Source organism: Dasypus novemcinctus, chromosome 1, assembly GCF_030445035.2.
Source record: "Dasypus novemcinctus isolate mDasNov1 chromosome 1, mDasNov1.1.hap2, whole genome shotgun sequence".
NCBI classification, from domain to species: Eukaryota; Metazoa; Chordata; class Mammalia; order Cingulata; family Dasypodidae; genus Dasypus; species Dasypus novemcinctus.
Window position 1 is genome coordinate 98,318,752 of NC_080673.1, and position 18,343 is coordinate 98,337,094.

Here is an 18,343-nt window from a genome sequence, read left to right on the forward strand (position 1 = left end):
TCATAGAGCACTAATGGAAATTACTATTAAAACACGTAAAAGCATCTGGCATAAAACAGGTATTCAATAAATGGGCATATTTTACTGTAGTATTTCTTCAATGGGTTCATTAGAATGGACATGTAATATACACAGTGCAACAACTGCTTCTTGGGGGATACATTTGATGGGAAAAAGACCCACCCAATAAAAATATTTCAAAAGCACATTATTTGAGAAAGAAGAGAGAGAATAGTTAGATTTGGTGATGTTTTAAAAAATGCTTCAATAGCCCTATGTCCCTTATTAATGCTCAGTTCTATCTCTAGTTCATGCCACTTAAAAAGAAAATATCTAAATAAACAAAGCATCTGGAAAAGAGTTAATCTCATCTACAGGAGAGAAGAATTTTTGGAAAAACATGTTAGTTTACTTGCATTCATCATTCTTTTCAGGATAATACCACTGTGACACGTAATGATTAAAAAAAACGTTTTGGCATTAATTAAATCTTCCTCCTTCTTCATGTTAAAAAAAAAAATCATTAATTACCATGCTTCATCCCAGGATTAGATTTAGTGGTTCCAGGATGGAAGGCGATTCCACCATATGTAGGAAATCCATAGGGAGGGAAGCCATACCCTGAAATGGCAAATAAAATGAAGGAGACATGATGATTTTTTACAAAGACACAGTAAAGCATTGTGTGAGAACTTTGTGCCTGCTTCTGTTACTTTACGGGGGTCATGGTGAGATCAGAATTCCACTTTGGCAGTTTACATTTAGGCAATTCTGGCAGGGAACCAGGCTTGGGGTACGATGGAGGAGTTCATGCTGGAGAAAATTTCCTCCTCCTGTGCTAAGGGGAAGGGCTAAGAGTGAATGGTCTCTACCCAAACCCAGACTTGCCCACAAAGAAGACACTGTAATAACCTCTGGAGGGAAAAAACAAACCAAACACAGAACATAAACTGATTCCTAAACAGGCAAACAACCACAACTATGCAGTCTCATGCATTTCTTATGGAAGCATAAACTGGCAAAACTCATTGGGGAAACAGCTGACAGTAGAAGTCATATCTTTTGACAAAATAATTTCATGTCAAATAATCTAATTTTAAAAAACACTCTGGAATAAAAGAAAAGCTATGTGGATAAAGAAGTTCAGTGTAGCATTTAATATAGAAAACAGGAAACGACATTCAGGTAAATTATACTACAATTTGTTCATGTGATGAAATATTATGAATGATTTTAAATGATGCTTATGTAAAGTATATATGCCATGGAAGAATGCTTATGTTAATTAACAGTACATACAACTCTCTATATACAATGATGGTGCAATGCTAATAAATAGCTAATGCAAATAAATGAACTAAAATACCATGTTCAATGTCATCACAGCTGTATTTTGGAAAATATATACAATAATTTATGCACAGATAAGAATTAGAAATGGTTAACTCTGGATGGTAGGATTTTCAGTATTTTCAACTTTTCTATAATGTAGTATATATAATCAGATCTTTTCAATGTTACCAAAAAACACCAAGACAACTATGCAAAATCAAAGAAAAGGAAAGGGGAACTATATAAAAATGTTACTAGTAGTATTCTTTGGATAACTGGCCTTGGGTGACTTATTTCTTGCTACTATTTTTGGCATTATCAACATATTATAAAATGAACACACGTCTTTGAATATTTAAAAAAACTGCATTGTGGGAAACTTTATCACACTCAATAAATGCCACAAAACCTACAGAAATGCTTATAAACCTAGGAAAAGAAAATTCTCCCGTCTTAAATATAAAAAAGCTTTACAAAGAGTAATCTCTATTCTTACCTGGGCCCGTACTTCCAGTGCCCCCTCCTCCACCACCAGTACCAAACATTCCTCCACCTCCGGCTCCAGCACCACTACCACCGCCAAAACTGTCTGAAAAATTGGGCATGAGCTTCTGCCTTTTCCTCTGCACTTCCTCTTTATCTGTATTTAAAGAGAGATAGGCCAAAAGGAAGAGAAACCAGAGGAGAGAAGATTAATTTGGTTATAATATTAGCCACAGAAAGAATATTGATTCTGATGGTATTTTTAAACATCTTAAAGGGAAATTGAAAGCACGCGAGGAGGAAGAGATGCCAAATTTCAAGAAGCATTACATTTATTCCAGGGGGTAACTAGACCGAGAATGATCCTCAGACAGACCACAGAAACAGTTCACACCCAAACCTTCTCTGCAACAGTTTCTCAAGTCCTCAGTGTTGTTAAAATTAGTGGAAGACTAGACTGCATTTCAAAGAGTAAGATATTGAAGATAATTACTAAGAAAGGACTATTGGGGATTTTCACTTGGTTGCACAAATCAACTATTATTGATCAGCTAATCACTTATTGTGCATGTACTATGACCTAGGTGCTGGGGATAAAGAGAAACATCACATAATGTCTTTGCTTTCAAGAACCCTCCAATATAATTTTAAGGTATGGGGGAAAGACTTAGAGCGATAGCTTTATAAGGCTATAAATGCTAAATTCATGGTGTAGACGAGTGTTTCAGGGGTTAGGAAAGGGCTTCTAGGAGTTTTCTGTGGCTGGAAAATTCAAGAAAGGCTTCCCAGAATCAACTTTAAATAAAGAGGGGGAAGAGAGAGGATATTCTGGGAAGGGGATACAGAAAGAACAATGTTCACAGGGAAAGAATGTTCACAGGGTGCTTAAAAGAACAGCAGTGGATCAGCTGCAGTGAAAGATTAGTATAAAGAATTTTTGAGAAGTGGGGTTGATTGGGATCATATTGTGGAACGCCTGGAATATGAAGCTAAGGGATTTAACCTACAGGCAGGAATGCCACTGACTGTTTTTGAGTGGGAGAATGATGTGCATAGGAAGATTCATCTGCCATGTGACAGGTGGAAGAAGAGTCAAAGTGAGAGGCAGAGACAGCTTCTTACTGTCACCATGATAATAGGCAGAGTTGGACCCCAGGTATACAATGAAAGAGGGAGCTGTAGGTTTTGGTGATGATGAGCTACAGGAGACTGTATGTCTAAAACTGCCATTTGACTAAAACACAGTGATGACCTTGGAGACTTTTGACTGCCCAGGTCTATAAACTATTTATATTTCTTCTGATACTCCTCATGCGGTTGCTCTGTTTTTCCTTCGCTGTCATTTCTTTTCACTTCTCACACTATCTGTGCTTTTCACCAGCCCCACTTGCCTTTCTGAGATCTGTCTCTGCCTCTGTGGTCTATTATTGCATTCTTGTTTCTTCTTTCTTTTTCCCTTTTCTTCTCATCTATAAAATTTCCTTATGATTTATACCATAACTAATTGATAGCCATACTCATTACTCATCCCATAAACTACTGATTGCACATAGGTTATCGTAGAAATATGAAACAAAGAGGAAAGCAGAAAACCTTGTGTATAATGAGAAATAAATGTCTATTGACACATTTTCTAGCAAAGAGAATATTTAGTATTTTCTAGGTACTCCTTTTGCCTTATAAAGCAGAAGTATGGAGAGCAGTAAATGGAAATTTTTAAGAGGGACTTAAAAAATATCAACTTATCCTACAGTCAGTAAGATATCAATGGCAAGAAATTGAAACAGAAAATTTCATGGCAAACTTCATAAAATGGGAACCCCAAATCTGAATCTCCATGCAACTGAACATGGTGATATTCATACTGGGTTCATGTGGGCTGCCTCTGGCAGTGGCACTGTTGGGTACTAGGGAACATCAACCTATTCTAGAAGGGCCCATAGTGGCCAGCAGCACAAGAGGAAACTGAAGCCAGGATGGTTAGGTGCTTTCTCTGAGGTCTGGGCAGACAGAAGAGCAGATCCATTTTAGTGATCTTTCCATTACATTAGGCTGACAATCTTTGGGAAACACTCCAAAATATCTTTGTTTCCTGTCATAATCTATTATGTTAGAAAATGGTTTAATCCCTGAATTTAGATAAACTTTTTGCCTCTATCATCTTTTGCTGTGCATAAGCTTTAAACACACCTCATTTTCACTTTTCAGGTTCTAGTTCATCAGTAAGATAACTGGGTATCTTCCATACCCTTCATAGTTCAAAGAGTATGATCCTGGTTCTTCCTAATATCTATCTTTTCAGATTGAAAAGTGAGGTCTTTCTCTGTTTTCAATAGTTCCTCAACTATCTTCTTCCCTAACCAATTGTATTAGTCTGCCAAAAGGCTGCTGATGTAAAGTATCAGAAATCTGTTGAACTTTTATAAGGTTATTTATTTGGGGTAAAAGCTTACGGTTCCTAGGTCATGAAAATGTCTAACTCAAGGCACCGTAAGAGATGCTTTCTCACTAGTGTCAGCTGCCATGTTTTGAAGCAAGATGGCAGGTGATCTCTGCCTGGTCTCTCCTTCCCCTCCAGGATTCCTTTTCCTCTTGAGCTCCATGGGCCCAGCTTCTTGAGGCTTCATGCTTAAGTGATCCTGTAGTCCTCTCTCTCCTGGCGTAGGGCTTGTTTCTTTCCAGGCTTCTCTATCAATCTAGGTTGTTCTCTTCTCTTCCCCACTTTCATCTATAAGTCATCAGGCAAAATGGCTCATCTCACCCCAGGGCCTCAGCTGTTTCAGTCTTCTCTTTTCTTTCACATGGCAGGATAAAAAATGACAGAGCTCTCTCTTCTGTGTCTGTCTGCGTGAGTGTTCCTTTATATCAGACCCAGCAAGGGGGCGGGGACTCAGCCTGAGTCAGGTCCACTGATGTAGTTGAATCAAAAGCCCAAAGCAATCTTACCAAATAACCTAATCAAAAGTCCCTCAGCTGAATTTAATACAATCAAAGGGTATCACGTCCAGATGAAAAGGCTAGTTTACAAACATAATCTTTCTCTTTTTGGGATTCATAAAGTAATCTCAAACTGCCATACTCTACCTCTGAATCCCCAAAAGACATTACAATATTCCTAAAAAATGTTAAATCATTTCAGTAGCAATGTTAAGTACAAAATCACATCAAAATCAGTTTTGGAATACAGTTTGCCTTGGGTCAAAATTACCCTCTGGCTGTAGACCTGTGAAACTTATAAAACAAGTTATCTGTTTCCTGTATATAAAGGAGACAGACATGTAGGATAAACCTTTGTGTTACTGTAAGAAGAATTGGGGAGGGAAATGTGTCATGGGGCCCCAGTGGTTCTGAAAACCTGCAGGGCATACTCTATTAGATTTCAAACTCTGAGAGTCATCCTTAAAATGATGGTTTTTTTTTCCTCAGGGCCTAATAGAGGCCCACCCTTTCCACAGGTTTGGTCAACAACCATTTTCTCAGCTTCACCCTCATCAAGCATTTGTGTGGTGGTGGCATTCCAGATCTCACCCTTCAAGAACATTTGGGAGATGGCCACACTTCCCCAATCTCTGGGTTATAGTATCAACTCCCATAGTACTGTGAGGTGGCAGCAACATTCTCCCTAATCACTGGCAGAATAAGGAGGCTCAGCCTCCTCAGAGCAGTGGGGTGGTGACCAAATTCTCCCAAATCTTTAAGGAACAGGCCCACACTCCCATTCAGAGCAGTGGGGTGGTGATCTAACTTTCCCTAATCCCTGGAGAATGTGCTTCACCCTCTCTGTAGCCCAGGGTGGCCAAATTCTCCCTAAACAACAGGCTAGAACATCGCCCTCTTCAAAGGCCTATTGCAAAATCACCTCTCCATATACATGGGTGGGGTCCTTCTCTTGGCCAGAGGAAATGTCTTAATTACAGTCCTCAACTTCATGGCTTTCCTCCTAAAGCTGTTTGCTCTTCAATCTCTTACCTTCATACCCCTTAGTTCAGGATGATAGTGGTTTTGTTCATACAGATCTCACAAAAAAGTTTGTTGGTTTAGCATGTAGGAAGCAAGGGTCTAACCCATCATACAAGTAAGACTTTCTACAAGTCCTTCCGGGATAACTGCATTTTTAATCCTGACTTACAAGTTCCAAGTTTAGTTAATTCCTCAAATGGGGTACTATCATCTGGGGATTTGATTTCCAGAAGCTTTGTATTTCTGAAATCAGTCTCTGGTTTCTTTGTACCCCACAATTCAGTTCTCAGCTTATCTCTTTCCTCTCACATTTTGCTATAAGTTGCAAGGAGAAGCCAGGCTGCATTTCCCACATTTACTTTGGAAATCCCTCAGCTAAATGTTCAAGCTTATCATTTTCAAATTCTGCATTCCATCTAACATCAGGAGTCAATCTTGCCAAGTTCTCTGCAACATCAAAACACAGATCACTTTTCCTCCAGTTTCCAATAATAGCTTCCTCATTTCCTTCTAAGGCCTTATTAGAAATAATTTAGGGTCCATATTCCTACCAACAGTCTCTTTAAAGCAAACAAAGCCTTTTCCATCAAGTATCTCACAATTCCTTAAAACAATACCCCTTACCCTTTTATAAAACTGTTCTGGCATTTTTGGTAATTGCCAGGAGCATGACCCCACTCTCCTAGTACCAATTTCTGTATTAGTCTGCCAAAGGGCTGCTGATGCAAAGTGTCAGAAATCTGTTGGCTTTTATAAAGGTTATTTATTTGGGGGTAAAAGCTTACAATTCCCAGGCTGTGAAAAAAATCCAACTGAAGTCCTCAGAAGAGATATTTTCTCACCAAAGTTAGCTGCCATGTGTTGAAGCAAGATGGTGGGTGATCTCTGCCTGGTCTCTCCTTCCCCTCAAGGTTTCCTCTTTCTCTTGAGCTCCATGGCCCAGATTCTTGAGGCTTCATGCTTAAGTGACCCTGTAGCCCCCTCTCTCCTGGCATAGGGCTTGTTTCTTTCAGGATTGTCTATATCAGCCTTGTTTGTTTTGGTCTCTTACCAATTTCAGCTGTAAGCCATCAGGAAAATGGCTCATCTTTCCCCAGGGCCTCAGCTATCTGAGCTTTTCCATTCCTGTCACATGGCAGGATCAAAAATGACAGAGCTTGGGAAGTGGCTGTGGCTCGATCAGTTGGGCTCCTGTCTACCATATGGGAGGCCCTGGGTTTGCATCCCGGGACCTACTTGTGAAGGCAGGCTTGCTTGTAAGTGCTGCAGAGTGCCACTGGCCTGCAAGCACCACGGAGTGCTGCCCAGCCCACAAGTGCTGCAGACAGCCAACTCAGCAAGGTGACACAACAAAAAAGGAAGACAAGCAAAAAAAAAAAGCAAAACAACACAGAAGAGTACACAGTGAATGGACACCGAGAGGAGACAACAAGCCAGCTGCAAGGGGGGAGGGGGAAATAAATAAAAATAAATACAGACACAGAACAATGCACAGTGAATGGACACAGAGCGCAGACAACAAGCAAAAAGTTGCAAGGGGCAGGGGGAATGACAGCACTCTCTCTTCCTGTGTCTGTCTGTGTGAGTGTCCATTTATATTAGACCCAACAAGGGGGCAGGGACTCAACCTGAGTCATGCCCACTGATGTGGTTAACACAAAAGCCCAAAGCAATTTTATCATAATCTAATCAAACATCCTTCAGCTGAATTTAATGCAATCAAAGGGTGTCACACGCAGATGAATAGGTTAGTTTACAAACAATCTTTTTCTTTTTGGGTCATAAAATAACTTAAACTGCCACACCAATCATCCTTGTGTCAACACTCTTTTAATTGTTCTCTTCTAGATCAACCATTCCCATTAAGTTTTCATTTAGGTACAATGCCAATGACATGGAGGATGCAGACTTCAGAGTTGCATGATTCTGGATGAGAGGAAAATGTTTTATCTATGTCTTAATGTCCTTCTAGATGGCACCCAACATATTACTATCTAGCCTGTTGGATGACGATGACAACTTGAGTGGTCACTCAGTAAGTCAGCCCACAGACACTTAACAAGTATTCGCTCTGTGCCATATATGTTCTAGATGCTGGAGACATATCTGAACAAGAAGGATCATGTCTGTGGTCTTAGAGGAGATATTTTTATTGGGCGTTCAAGGATATAGGCAATAGAGAAATAGATAAGATAATTTTACATATTGATAAAAAAATAACACTATAAAAATTGGGAAACAGGATAAAAGACAATGCAGAATTCAAGAAGATATTTCAATTCTAAGGGAAAACAATAGGGAATTTAAACAGGTATGGGATTTTTCCTTTTGGAATAATGAAAGTTCTAAAATTCACTGAGGTAATGATAGTACAACTCTGTGATGAAAGTAAGAACTACTGAGTATATACTTTGAATGGATTATACAAAGCATGGGACTGTATAGTACAATGATTCCTATGGTGGAAGATGGACCATAAGTAACATGACAAGCATGATACTTTCTCTTATGAATGATAACACATGTATAATACTAATACTGGGTGTTAATAATTAGGTGGGTTGGGGGAAAATATACCGAATATAAGATATAGGCTATAGTTAGCAGTAATATTTTGACGATGCTCTTTCACAGTTTGTAACAAATATTTCACAACAATGCAAGGTGTTGGTGGTAGGGTGAGCCTGTATGGGAAGTATGGGAGCCCTGTATGATGATATGCATGTTTATTTTGTAAGTTCACAACTTTTATTGTTCATGTATGTTCATGTATGAATGATATACTTCAATAAAATTTTTTTTAATAAAAGAGAGAATGCAGGGGGTGGCAGGTAGTAGAAGATGTGTTCAATACCTCTCAGAAATGTATAAATTGATTCCCTGGATTGTATAGTTTGATTCATTTCCTTATATTTGCTCTTATGATAAATAGCCTTCTACTTTTCTGACCATCCACACGGCTGGTGTGATAGTTCTCCTGGGGCCTATCATCTTGGGATTTTATAACCCAGAAGGTTTTATGGAATAAAGTAGTTGGTTATCAATAAAAAAGTTCTAATCTCATAATACCTCCATCACAATATACACATAGTGTGGCCTTTCTTTCTTGTGGAGCTCAATTGCTAACCCTGCTATTTTTACAGATGGTCCTTCTTATATTGTTGTATAATCAACAATTATTGTATTGTATTAAATGCACAATCAATATTCTTGAAGGTATGTACTTAAAGCATACAGGTGGAATTTTGAGCTTTCCGGAGAACCCGTTCTCTAATCCTGGCAGTAGATAGTACGCAAGTACTAGAATGAACAGCGTCCTGCTATATTATGCTGCACGGATACCACCAGTAAAGGAAGAAAGGCAGCCTAGAAACCAAGCTTAGCTCTGAATACTATTAGGCGCATACATGTGTAGGGAATCTGGGTTTCCCTTTTTTTCCCTTCTTACATTGATTCTCAGTGTTGGCAAAAATTGACATTGTTTTGAGGATATATTTCAGGTGAAAAATCTATTTGTTTTTTCCCTCAGGAAGTCCAAGAGAATTTGCCATATTTCGATTTTGTATTTACTTTTAAAGAAGGCTGTTTAAACCCAAGAAGTGATTTTAAAATTGTTTTATGTGAAGCTGAAATGATCAAAGATCTCAGGAGCTCTTGGATGAGGAAGTGAGGAGAGGTGAGTGAAGCTCTGGGGAAGGCCAAGAAGGCAGGGCTCTCCATGCCCCTTTTAACCACAGCCTATTTGTTTTCTACACTGGGATTTTCATAGACAAAGTGATTCTTCTTGCATAAAAGTGTTTTAAAATCATGGGTATTCAGAATGCACCATAAATATGACCCATCAATGGAGAAGTCACAACTTCATAAAAGAGATAAGAATGCACAGAAGCATTTTCTAAGTGTTTCTGCTGCAATATACATTCTAGGAAAAGAAAGCCCTCTTCAAAGGTGACCCATGACATGTTGCTATCTACAGATTCAACATGTGTGTGGACTGTTGCTGCTGCACCTTTGTGGTTTCCAACCTTGGCTAGAACTTGGGTGCCTAGTGAAAATAATTTTACTGACCTCCTTCTCCAGTCTCACTTCCTTCAAACCCAGGGATTCCTAATGCTGTGGTCTTTTTGTTTTTCAGTCTGGTGAACTCTATGGACTTCCTTCTCAGAATGATGGTTTTAAACACATAAACTACAAAATAGGATTACAAAGGACGCTAATGATACTAAAAGCACATTTTTGTTCACGGACCCCTAGGGAATCAGTGGACTCCAGGTTAAGATAAATCTTAATTTATCAGGATGACATCAGCCTTTGAACAATTACCCAGTTTTGGTGTCTGTCATATCTCCTTCTGAGATGATTCTTAACACTGAATTTCCCATCCTCCCGTCTCTCAAGTTCTAGTTCTGTATTTTGAGTGGCCTCCTAGGAATTTGCTCTTGAATTTCCCACACGTACTTAAAATTCAATATGTTTTAAGTCAAACTGCTTCTTTACCCACCCAAACTTACTATTTTTATTATAGAAGTTGGAGATTTACAAAAAAATCATGCAGAAAGTACAGAGTTCCCATATGCCAGTCCTCGTATTAACACTTTGCTTTAGTGTGATACTTTTGTTACAATAGATGAAACATGATTATAATTATACTACTAAATGTTGTCCATAGTTTACATTAGGATTCACTGTTGTGTTCTATGGTTCTATGATTTTTTAAAATTTTTATTCTGGTAACATATATACAACCTAATTTTCCAATCTTAACCACTTCTGGATACACAATTCAGTGGTCCAAATGTATTGTTGCTCCCTGCTTCCTTCATCAGCCAGCCACATCACAAGCTTCCTAGGGCAGAAATCTTAGAACCATCCATGACTCCTAAATCTCTTCTTCTCCTCCTACCTCAACCAGCATCCAGGTCCTTTGATGCCATCACTGCACAGTCTCTTTTATTCACCCCTTCCTTTCATTCCTTTACTAACCTCACCATTTTTCACTTGGATTCCTGCAATACTCTTCTGAATCACTGTCTGCCTCCCAGGTACCCTCTTCAGTGTCTTTATACATCTTTCCAAATGTGGACAGGCCTGGCTGTTCTCTCCAGAGCCAGTGGGAATTCTGGACCTGGCATTCCCAGCACACCTCAGCCTAGCTCTGGCTGACTGCACTCTGCCTTCCCTGGTCTATCTCAGTGCTCCTAAAGATCACGTTTCTCTGAATAAACACTAATTGCTCTTACCTCGGTCCTTTAGCACCTCAAGTTTCCTGAGACTAGAAAACCTTTTTCTTCTCAAAAACCAACTGCTGAAAAAGGACCAAACAATAATTTCTCTAAGAAGCCTTTTTCTTAGAGCTGCTATAGAATCAACAGCTTTCTCCTCAGCATTTTCTTATGGGTTTGTAGATAATTTACTTTTGATTCTTTATCAAAATCATAAATTGCATTATAACTGTTTAAGAAGAATATTATCTCTACTTCTAGATGTGTCTTTTGTGAGGAAAAGACTCATGCCTCATTCATTTTTATAGCCTTAGGATGCACAGTGGCTGAGCCTTCCTTTCAACTGCCTGACACCAGTTGACTGAGTGGCCTGATTTTCCAAAACCACCAAGGCTTATCTTTTGATCTCAATTGCCTGTATCCTGAGTTACTCAATAAATGTTGACTTCTCAAATAAAATTGTCTAAAATTCATGGAGGAAATAACATTACTTTAAAAGGCTAGTCTTAATTCAATGAATCACAAATAGTATATTATGTGTCTCTACTCTGAAAATAAGCACCATGGATCAACGGTCAGTTAACTAGAGACTGTTGATAGGAGGAGACTAAGTGGTCTTTTCTAATCAGCTTGTCTTCTTATTGGAAAAAACACAAGAGCCTAAACAACTTAGTTACCTTTGATTTCAGGGTAGTAGAGAAAAGGTTTTGGTTCACTGGTTTCCAAATCAGACTTCCTCCTTAGTTGGACGAACACAGAGGCTGGTTTTGTAATATTGACATCTTTATACTTTGGAGTTTTGAAGACGATGGCAAACTGCAGAATACAAGATCCAAATGGTATATAGGACCATATATATTTTGCAGCAATACTACTCATAAAACACTTTCTGAATGCTTTTCTTTATGTCCAGTGTTTAGACACCAAATACTAAAAACACAGCACCCTAGAGAAAGCTACAAATTCAGAATTTTATATACAGACATTTTTATTAAGTTTCCACAGTGAAACTGAAACACAAGACTATGCTACTGTCCTGCATTTCTCTATTATTTCATTCATCTAACACTTCAAATGTCTTCTAGTTGTAAATATCATGTGAATAAAATACACTTCTTTTTCCCCTTCCAAATCAGCCTTAAAAGCTTTACAGCAGAATCAGAAAGACTGGTTGTGGAAAGACAGAGAGAGGAAGGAAAGGGTACCACTATCATCCCTGTATGCCAGACAATGAGGAGAGGAAAGGAAGTCCTACTCAGGGAGGCAACAACACAGGATTGGGTGTATCTTGAGGTGACGATGGCCAAGAGTCTGGGCATATGCAAGGGGTTCTGTAACACACCTCTAAGATAGTAAGTAGCCTCCTCAGTAATTTCTTCATGGTGCTAGAATAGTGAGAAATATTTGCATTTTTAGGTTGACTTTCTGAATGTGTAATATATTCACAAGGATTGAGACTTTGTAAAGTAAAAAAAGGTATACAATGGTATACATTGGAAATTGTCCATGCCACCCCTGTCCTCCATAAATTCAATGCTCATTATATATCTGCTCCTCAAACATAAACACTATTGTTTCTTATGTATCCTTCCTGAGTTTCTTTATGCATATACAAACATGAACATAGAGTGTTATAATGTACCCTTTGTTCTGCCTCAAGATTTTAACATCATATCTTTGAGGGCTTTCCATATTATTTCATAGAATAGTCATTTTTCTAAAAATCTGCATAATATTCCATTACATAGTACACTATAATTTATTTAATTGGTCACTAATTGACAGAAATTTGTGTTGTTTCTAATTTTTTTTGTGAAAATATTATTTCTCAATTACCCTCAAAAAGAAGCAGAGTAACCATTGAGATGGTAAATTCATCAGTTTCATCTGTTAGTCATATAATCAATTGTAACTGGTATAAATCTTGATTTATCAGGATGATATCAACCTCAACTAGATTCCTTCTCTTCACACTTTCATTTGAATGCCCTTCAAACAGTTTTCCTAGCAGAATACTTGAAACATTTTCACTTGATGAACTGAGAGCCATTGTCTTATGGGTTAAGGGATCAGACATTTCAATTATTATTGCTAAGGCCTCAGAGCCACTGGTCTAAAAGGCCCTTATCCTTAATTCTATGGTAGATAACTTTCCTGGAAACCTGAAAGAATTTTAGAAGGTACTTTTTCATGGAAATCAGATATTTATGATTTTTCTTGTTTCAGATACAGAAATTAATGAATTTAAACAAGGCAGAAAATGTAAAATCATCACTATCAACATCATCATCATCATCATCATCCACTTACTTGTCTGTGAACATCTGTGGGGGAAAAATCTCCAAATCCTTCCCAGACTCCACCATTTTCTTCCTCTTCATAAAAACGAATCTGAATGTCATCTGCAAACAATCACATTCAGGTGTATAAATTTCCATAGTGTAATAATATTGATAAACATGCTGAAAACAGAGCTGTTACAAGGTTCTACTTACTATTTATCTAAATTTCATTCAAATTAATAAATATGAAATAGTTTTTGGTATCTGAAAACTTTCATATATCACTGAATTTTTTTTTTTTTTTTTTTGCTACCACAATAATGGGCCCCAAGTTTCATTAACAAGGGCAGAATACTAGATTTACCCACTCAATCTGAGTTTTCTCTTAATCAGTTTTTAAAATGATTTTATTTATTTATTTATTTCTAATGAAAGAAATTGTAGGTTTACAGAAATATCATGTAAAAAACAACATTCCCATATCCTTCCCTCTCTCCCTGGCAATTATTGATACTTTGCATTAGTGTGGAAACTTTGTTACAATTGATAAGAGAATATTATAATTGTATAATTAACTACAGTTCATTGTGTCCATTAGGGTGTATTCTTTCACCATATACCACCCTATTAGTAACACCTTGCACTGGTGTGGTACATTTGTTATAATTCATGAAAAAACATTTTTACAATTGTAATATTAACTATTGTCCATTGTTTACAATGGGGTTGACTGTGTTGTACAGGCCTATGTTTATTTCTTGATTTTTATTCTAGTAACGCATATACAAGTTAAAATTTCCCCTTTTAACCACATTTCTCATATATAATCTGGTTCTGTTAATTATATTCACAATGTTGCACTAACATCACCACCATCCACTTCCAAAACTTTGCAATCAACCCAAACAGAAATTCTGTACAAATTAAGTATTAATTCCCCATTCCTTACCCCCCACCCTGACCCTGATAACCTATATTCTAGATCTAGTGCTATGACTTTGCTTATTATAATGATTTCAAAACAGTGAGATCATACAACATTTGTCCTTTTGTGTGTCTCGCTATTTCACTCAACAGAACATCCTCAAGGTTCAACCAGAACTTCATTCCTTTTTAATGCTGAATAATATTCCTTTGTATGTGTATAGATCACATTTTATCCATTGACACTTAGGTTGCTTCCATCTTTTGGCAACTGTGAATAATGCTGTCATGAACTTTGGTGTGCAAACACCTGTTTGAATTCCTTCTTTTAATTCTTCTGGGTATATGTCTGGTTGAGGGATTACTGGGTCATAGGATAATTCTAAACTTAGTGTTCTAAGGACCTACCAAACTGTCTTCCACAGAGGTGGCACCATTTTACATTCCCACCAATAATGAATGAGTGTTCCTATTTCTCCACATCCTTTCCAACACTTGTAATTATCTGTTTTTTTCAGTAATGGCCATTCTAGTGGGTGTGAAACGGTATCTCACTGTAGTTTTGATTTGTGTTTCCCGGATAGCTAGTGATGTTTAGCATCTTTTCATGTGCATTTTAGTCATCTGTATATCTTCCTTGGAGAAATGTCTTTTCAAGTCTTTTGCCCATTTTAAAATTGGGTTGTTTATCTTTTTTTATTGTTGAGTTGTAGGATTTCTTTATATATCCTGGATATTTTACCCTTAACAGATATGTGGTTTCCAAATATTTTCTCCTATTGCACAGGCTGCCTATTCACTTCCTTGACATACTCCTTTGAAACACAAAAGTTTTTAATTTTGAGGAGGTCCCATTTATCTATTTTTTCTTTTGTTGCTCGTGTTGCATGTGAAGTCTAAGATACCACTGCCTAACCCAAGATCCTGAAGATGCTTCCCTACATTTTCTTCTTGGATTTTTATTTTCCTAGTTCTTACATTTGGGTCTTTGATCCATTTTGAGTTAATTTTTGCATATGGTATGAGAGAGGAGTCTTTGCTCATTCTTTTAGATATGGATATCCAGTTCTCCCAAAACCATTTGTTGAAGAGACTCTTCTCTCCTAATTTGTCTTTGCTACTTTGTCAAAAATCAGTTGGCTATAAATGTGAGGATTGATTTCTGAGCTCTCAGTTCTTTTCTATTGATTTATATCTTTTCTCATGCCAGTACCATGCCATTTTGACCACGGTAGCTTTGTAATAAGCTTCAATGTCAGGAAGTATGAATTTTTTACTTTCCCACTTCTCCATCCCTAAACCATTTTCTCCTGAGAAATATAAGGGATGGTGGGGAATTTCAGAACCCCAAAAGATAGTTCAAATCAATATAAATTTACATAATAATAGTTACACATATAATTTTTATTATGTGGCAGGTACTGCTCTGAATGCTTTATTTGTGTACATTAACTAAATTTTATCCTAAAAAAGAAAACCCTGCAAGGTAGGTAGACCATTAGTCTACTCATTTTACAGAAGAGGAAGCTTTGGCCATGAAAGCTGGAAAGGCTGAACAACTAGTAAGCGGAAGAGATGGAATTTGAACCTAGACAGTAAGGTTCCAGGGCCCAGACTCATAAATGCTCTGTCACATGGCTTCCCTATAATATTTTTTTTTGTTCATATGGAGTAATTGTACAAAATATTATGATGGTCAGATTCCTTCAAATTAAACTGGAGTGCTGTCATTTCACTCTTCATTTATGGACTCAGATTCTGATGAAATATGGTAATAAAAGTCAGGTGAGCATCTCCTTGGCTTTGCTTCCCATTTCATAGAAGGCACCATATTACTGACTAATGAAAACTAAGTTGCTATTTACATAGCATTTTAGATATGATGCAATTGGATAAAACATCCCATTATCTCCTAGTTCATTCTTTTGTTTATCATAGGACTTCCCTGGACCTAATTATTCAGGATTCTTTAAGCCAAGTCGAAGACTTCTCTTACTAAGTCATTCCAATGTAATGATAATGATTAAGAATTATATTTACAAATAAAGGTGCTCTGATTATGTTCACTTAAGTGTACACACCCAGGAATCTGGAAGTGAGTAGCCCTTGGACACAATGTGTTAAAAGACGGCTGATACCATGGTATGCAAAGAAGGTGTAAACATTTTAAAATAAAGAATATATAACTTTATTTAAAATCTGATCCTACTTTTTCTGATGCATTTAATATCAAATGAGAATATATATATGTGTGTGTTTGTGTGTATCTAAGTCATAGGCCTTTTATTTAGGGACTTACTTTCAAAATGCACACTTGTAGTGCATAGATTTTTCTTATTTATTTATTTATTTATTTATTTATTTATTTATTTATTTCTCTCCCCTCTCCCCCTGCCCCAGTTGTTCTCTGTGTCTATTTGCTGCATCGTCTTCTTTGTCCGCTTCTGTTGTCAGCAGCATGGGAATCTGTGTTTCTTTTTGTTGTGTCATCTTGTTGTGTCAGCTCTCCATGTGGGTGGCGCCATTCTTGGGCAGGCTGCACTTTCTTTCGTGCTGGGTAGTTCTCCCTATGGGGTGCACTCCTTGCGCATGGGGCTCCCCTATGTGGGGGACACCCCTGCGTGGCACGGCACTCCTTGTGCGCATCAACGCTGCACATGGGCCAGCTCCACATGGGTCAAGGAGGCCTGGGGTTTGAACTGTGGACCTTCCATGTGGTAGACGGATGCCCTAACCACTGGGCAAGTCCACTTCCCTATAGATTTTTCTTATACTACACTTTTCCTCTACTATTTAATATTTGAAATGAGTGAAGCTTGAGAAAATAATATATAATCTCCTTCTGTTTTTCTAACTTATTAGTCTTATATCTAATTTGTACAATTATACAAATATTAGTATAAGTATAATATAATTATGTATATAATTATAATATAGTTAATGCCAAGAATCATTTCTCAAAGTAAAAACTGGGAGTTAAATTTGCTTTGGGAACTCTCCTATGTTCCTTATTTTCTTTCTTTAGTTGACATCACAGTGTTATATGGATGTGTTTGGAGAAGATCTCTTGGTGTTATAATAAAGAATTGCAAAATAAGCAACGTATTATTTATTCTGCAAGTGGATGTATGTGTGTGTGTCAAACATGGACCATTATTCATTTAGTTTAGATTAATAAAGCATAGATATCAAAGTATAAATTATAAAAATAATGAAATTTCAATGACTACATTATCACATTTTATTATGTCTCTTTACTTCCACTGAAAATTTACAAATGAATTAGTTGGTCTAAAAAAACCCACAAAGCAACTTAAATTTGAAAGAGGAGAAATGTGTAGATGTTTTTTAAGGAATCCTATGACAGAAGAGGGATATTACTTGTCCATTGCCAAAAAGTGACTCACACACACACTCAGAATTATATTTTACATGTTGAGACCAGAAATTGCATTTACCTTTCTGAACCTTGTCACAAAGAAGATAAATTTCTTCCCCTCCAGTTACGCATCCAGCTGTCCTGTCCATTCTTACAATTTTCAAGTTGGAGGCATTGGGGGCTTCTGTTCATGGGAGAAGAACAAGCATGATGATTTATCTGCAGCTTTATGAGCCAATCCCTTATGAAGTACCCTGCTCTTAGTACACATTACCAAAAGAAGTTTAATGCCTTTACCTCATATTGCTTTAACAGGGTTACTAATAAAACAAAAATGCCTCTCAAAGTCCTTAGAGCACTTCTTGGGCAGGGATTATTCATTATCACCAAAATATGATGAGACAGAAATGAGCAGGTTTTTTTTTCTCAGCAAGAGAGTTGATACAGAAAGAGAAAGAGCTTTTCTGATGTTTCAGGAAGTACCAAGCTACAGGTTTTCTGAAATTCCAATTAGGTCAAGACTCCAAACTTATTTCCAAAATATAGCTGTACCATTTACAAGTCTTAGAAATCTAGGAAAAATATAATTTTCTTAAACTATGCATTCATTTTTTTTCTACAGAAAAGAAAAAGGAGATATTATATTTCTTCTCCTCAAACTAAATTAGGATTCTTTGTGGTTAAGGGGCAAAAGTTTCAGTGTGGTAATGGTATAAAGCTTCCTTTTTTTTTTTTTTTTTTTGCTTCAACAGCTGCATTTT

General features: G+C 37.2%; 1 protein-coding gene across 5 annotated transcripts in view; it reads right to left on the reverse strand.

Moving 5' to 3' along the window:
- NFKB1 (nuclear factor kappa B subunit 1) overlaps positions 1–18,343 on the reverse strand; it is a 129,708-nt gene that overhangs the window by 19,219 nt on the left and 92,146 nt on the right. For all 5 annotated transcript variants that reach the window (XM_058294873.2, XM_071215344.1, XM_058294886.2 and 2 more), the window contains 5 exons: positions 17,662–17,766; positions 13,308–13,399; positions 11,675–11,813; positions 1,829–1,972; positions 532–621 (listed from right to left, as the gene is read on the reverse strand). In XM_058294873.2, the coding sequence (XP_058150856.1) occupies positions 532–621; positions 1,829–1,972; positions 11,675–11,813; positions 13,308–13,399; positions 17,662–17,766 (570 nt within the window). The remainder of the gene's footprint in view (positions 1–531; positions 622–1,828; positions 1,973–11,674; positions 11,814–13,307; positions 13,400–17,661; positions 17,767–18,343) is intronic.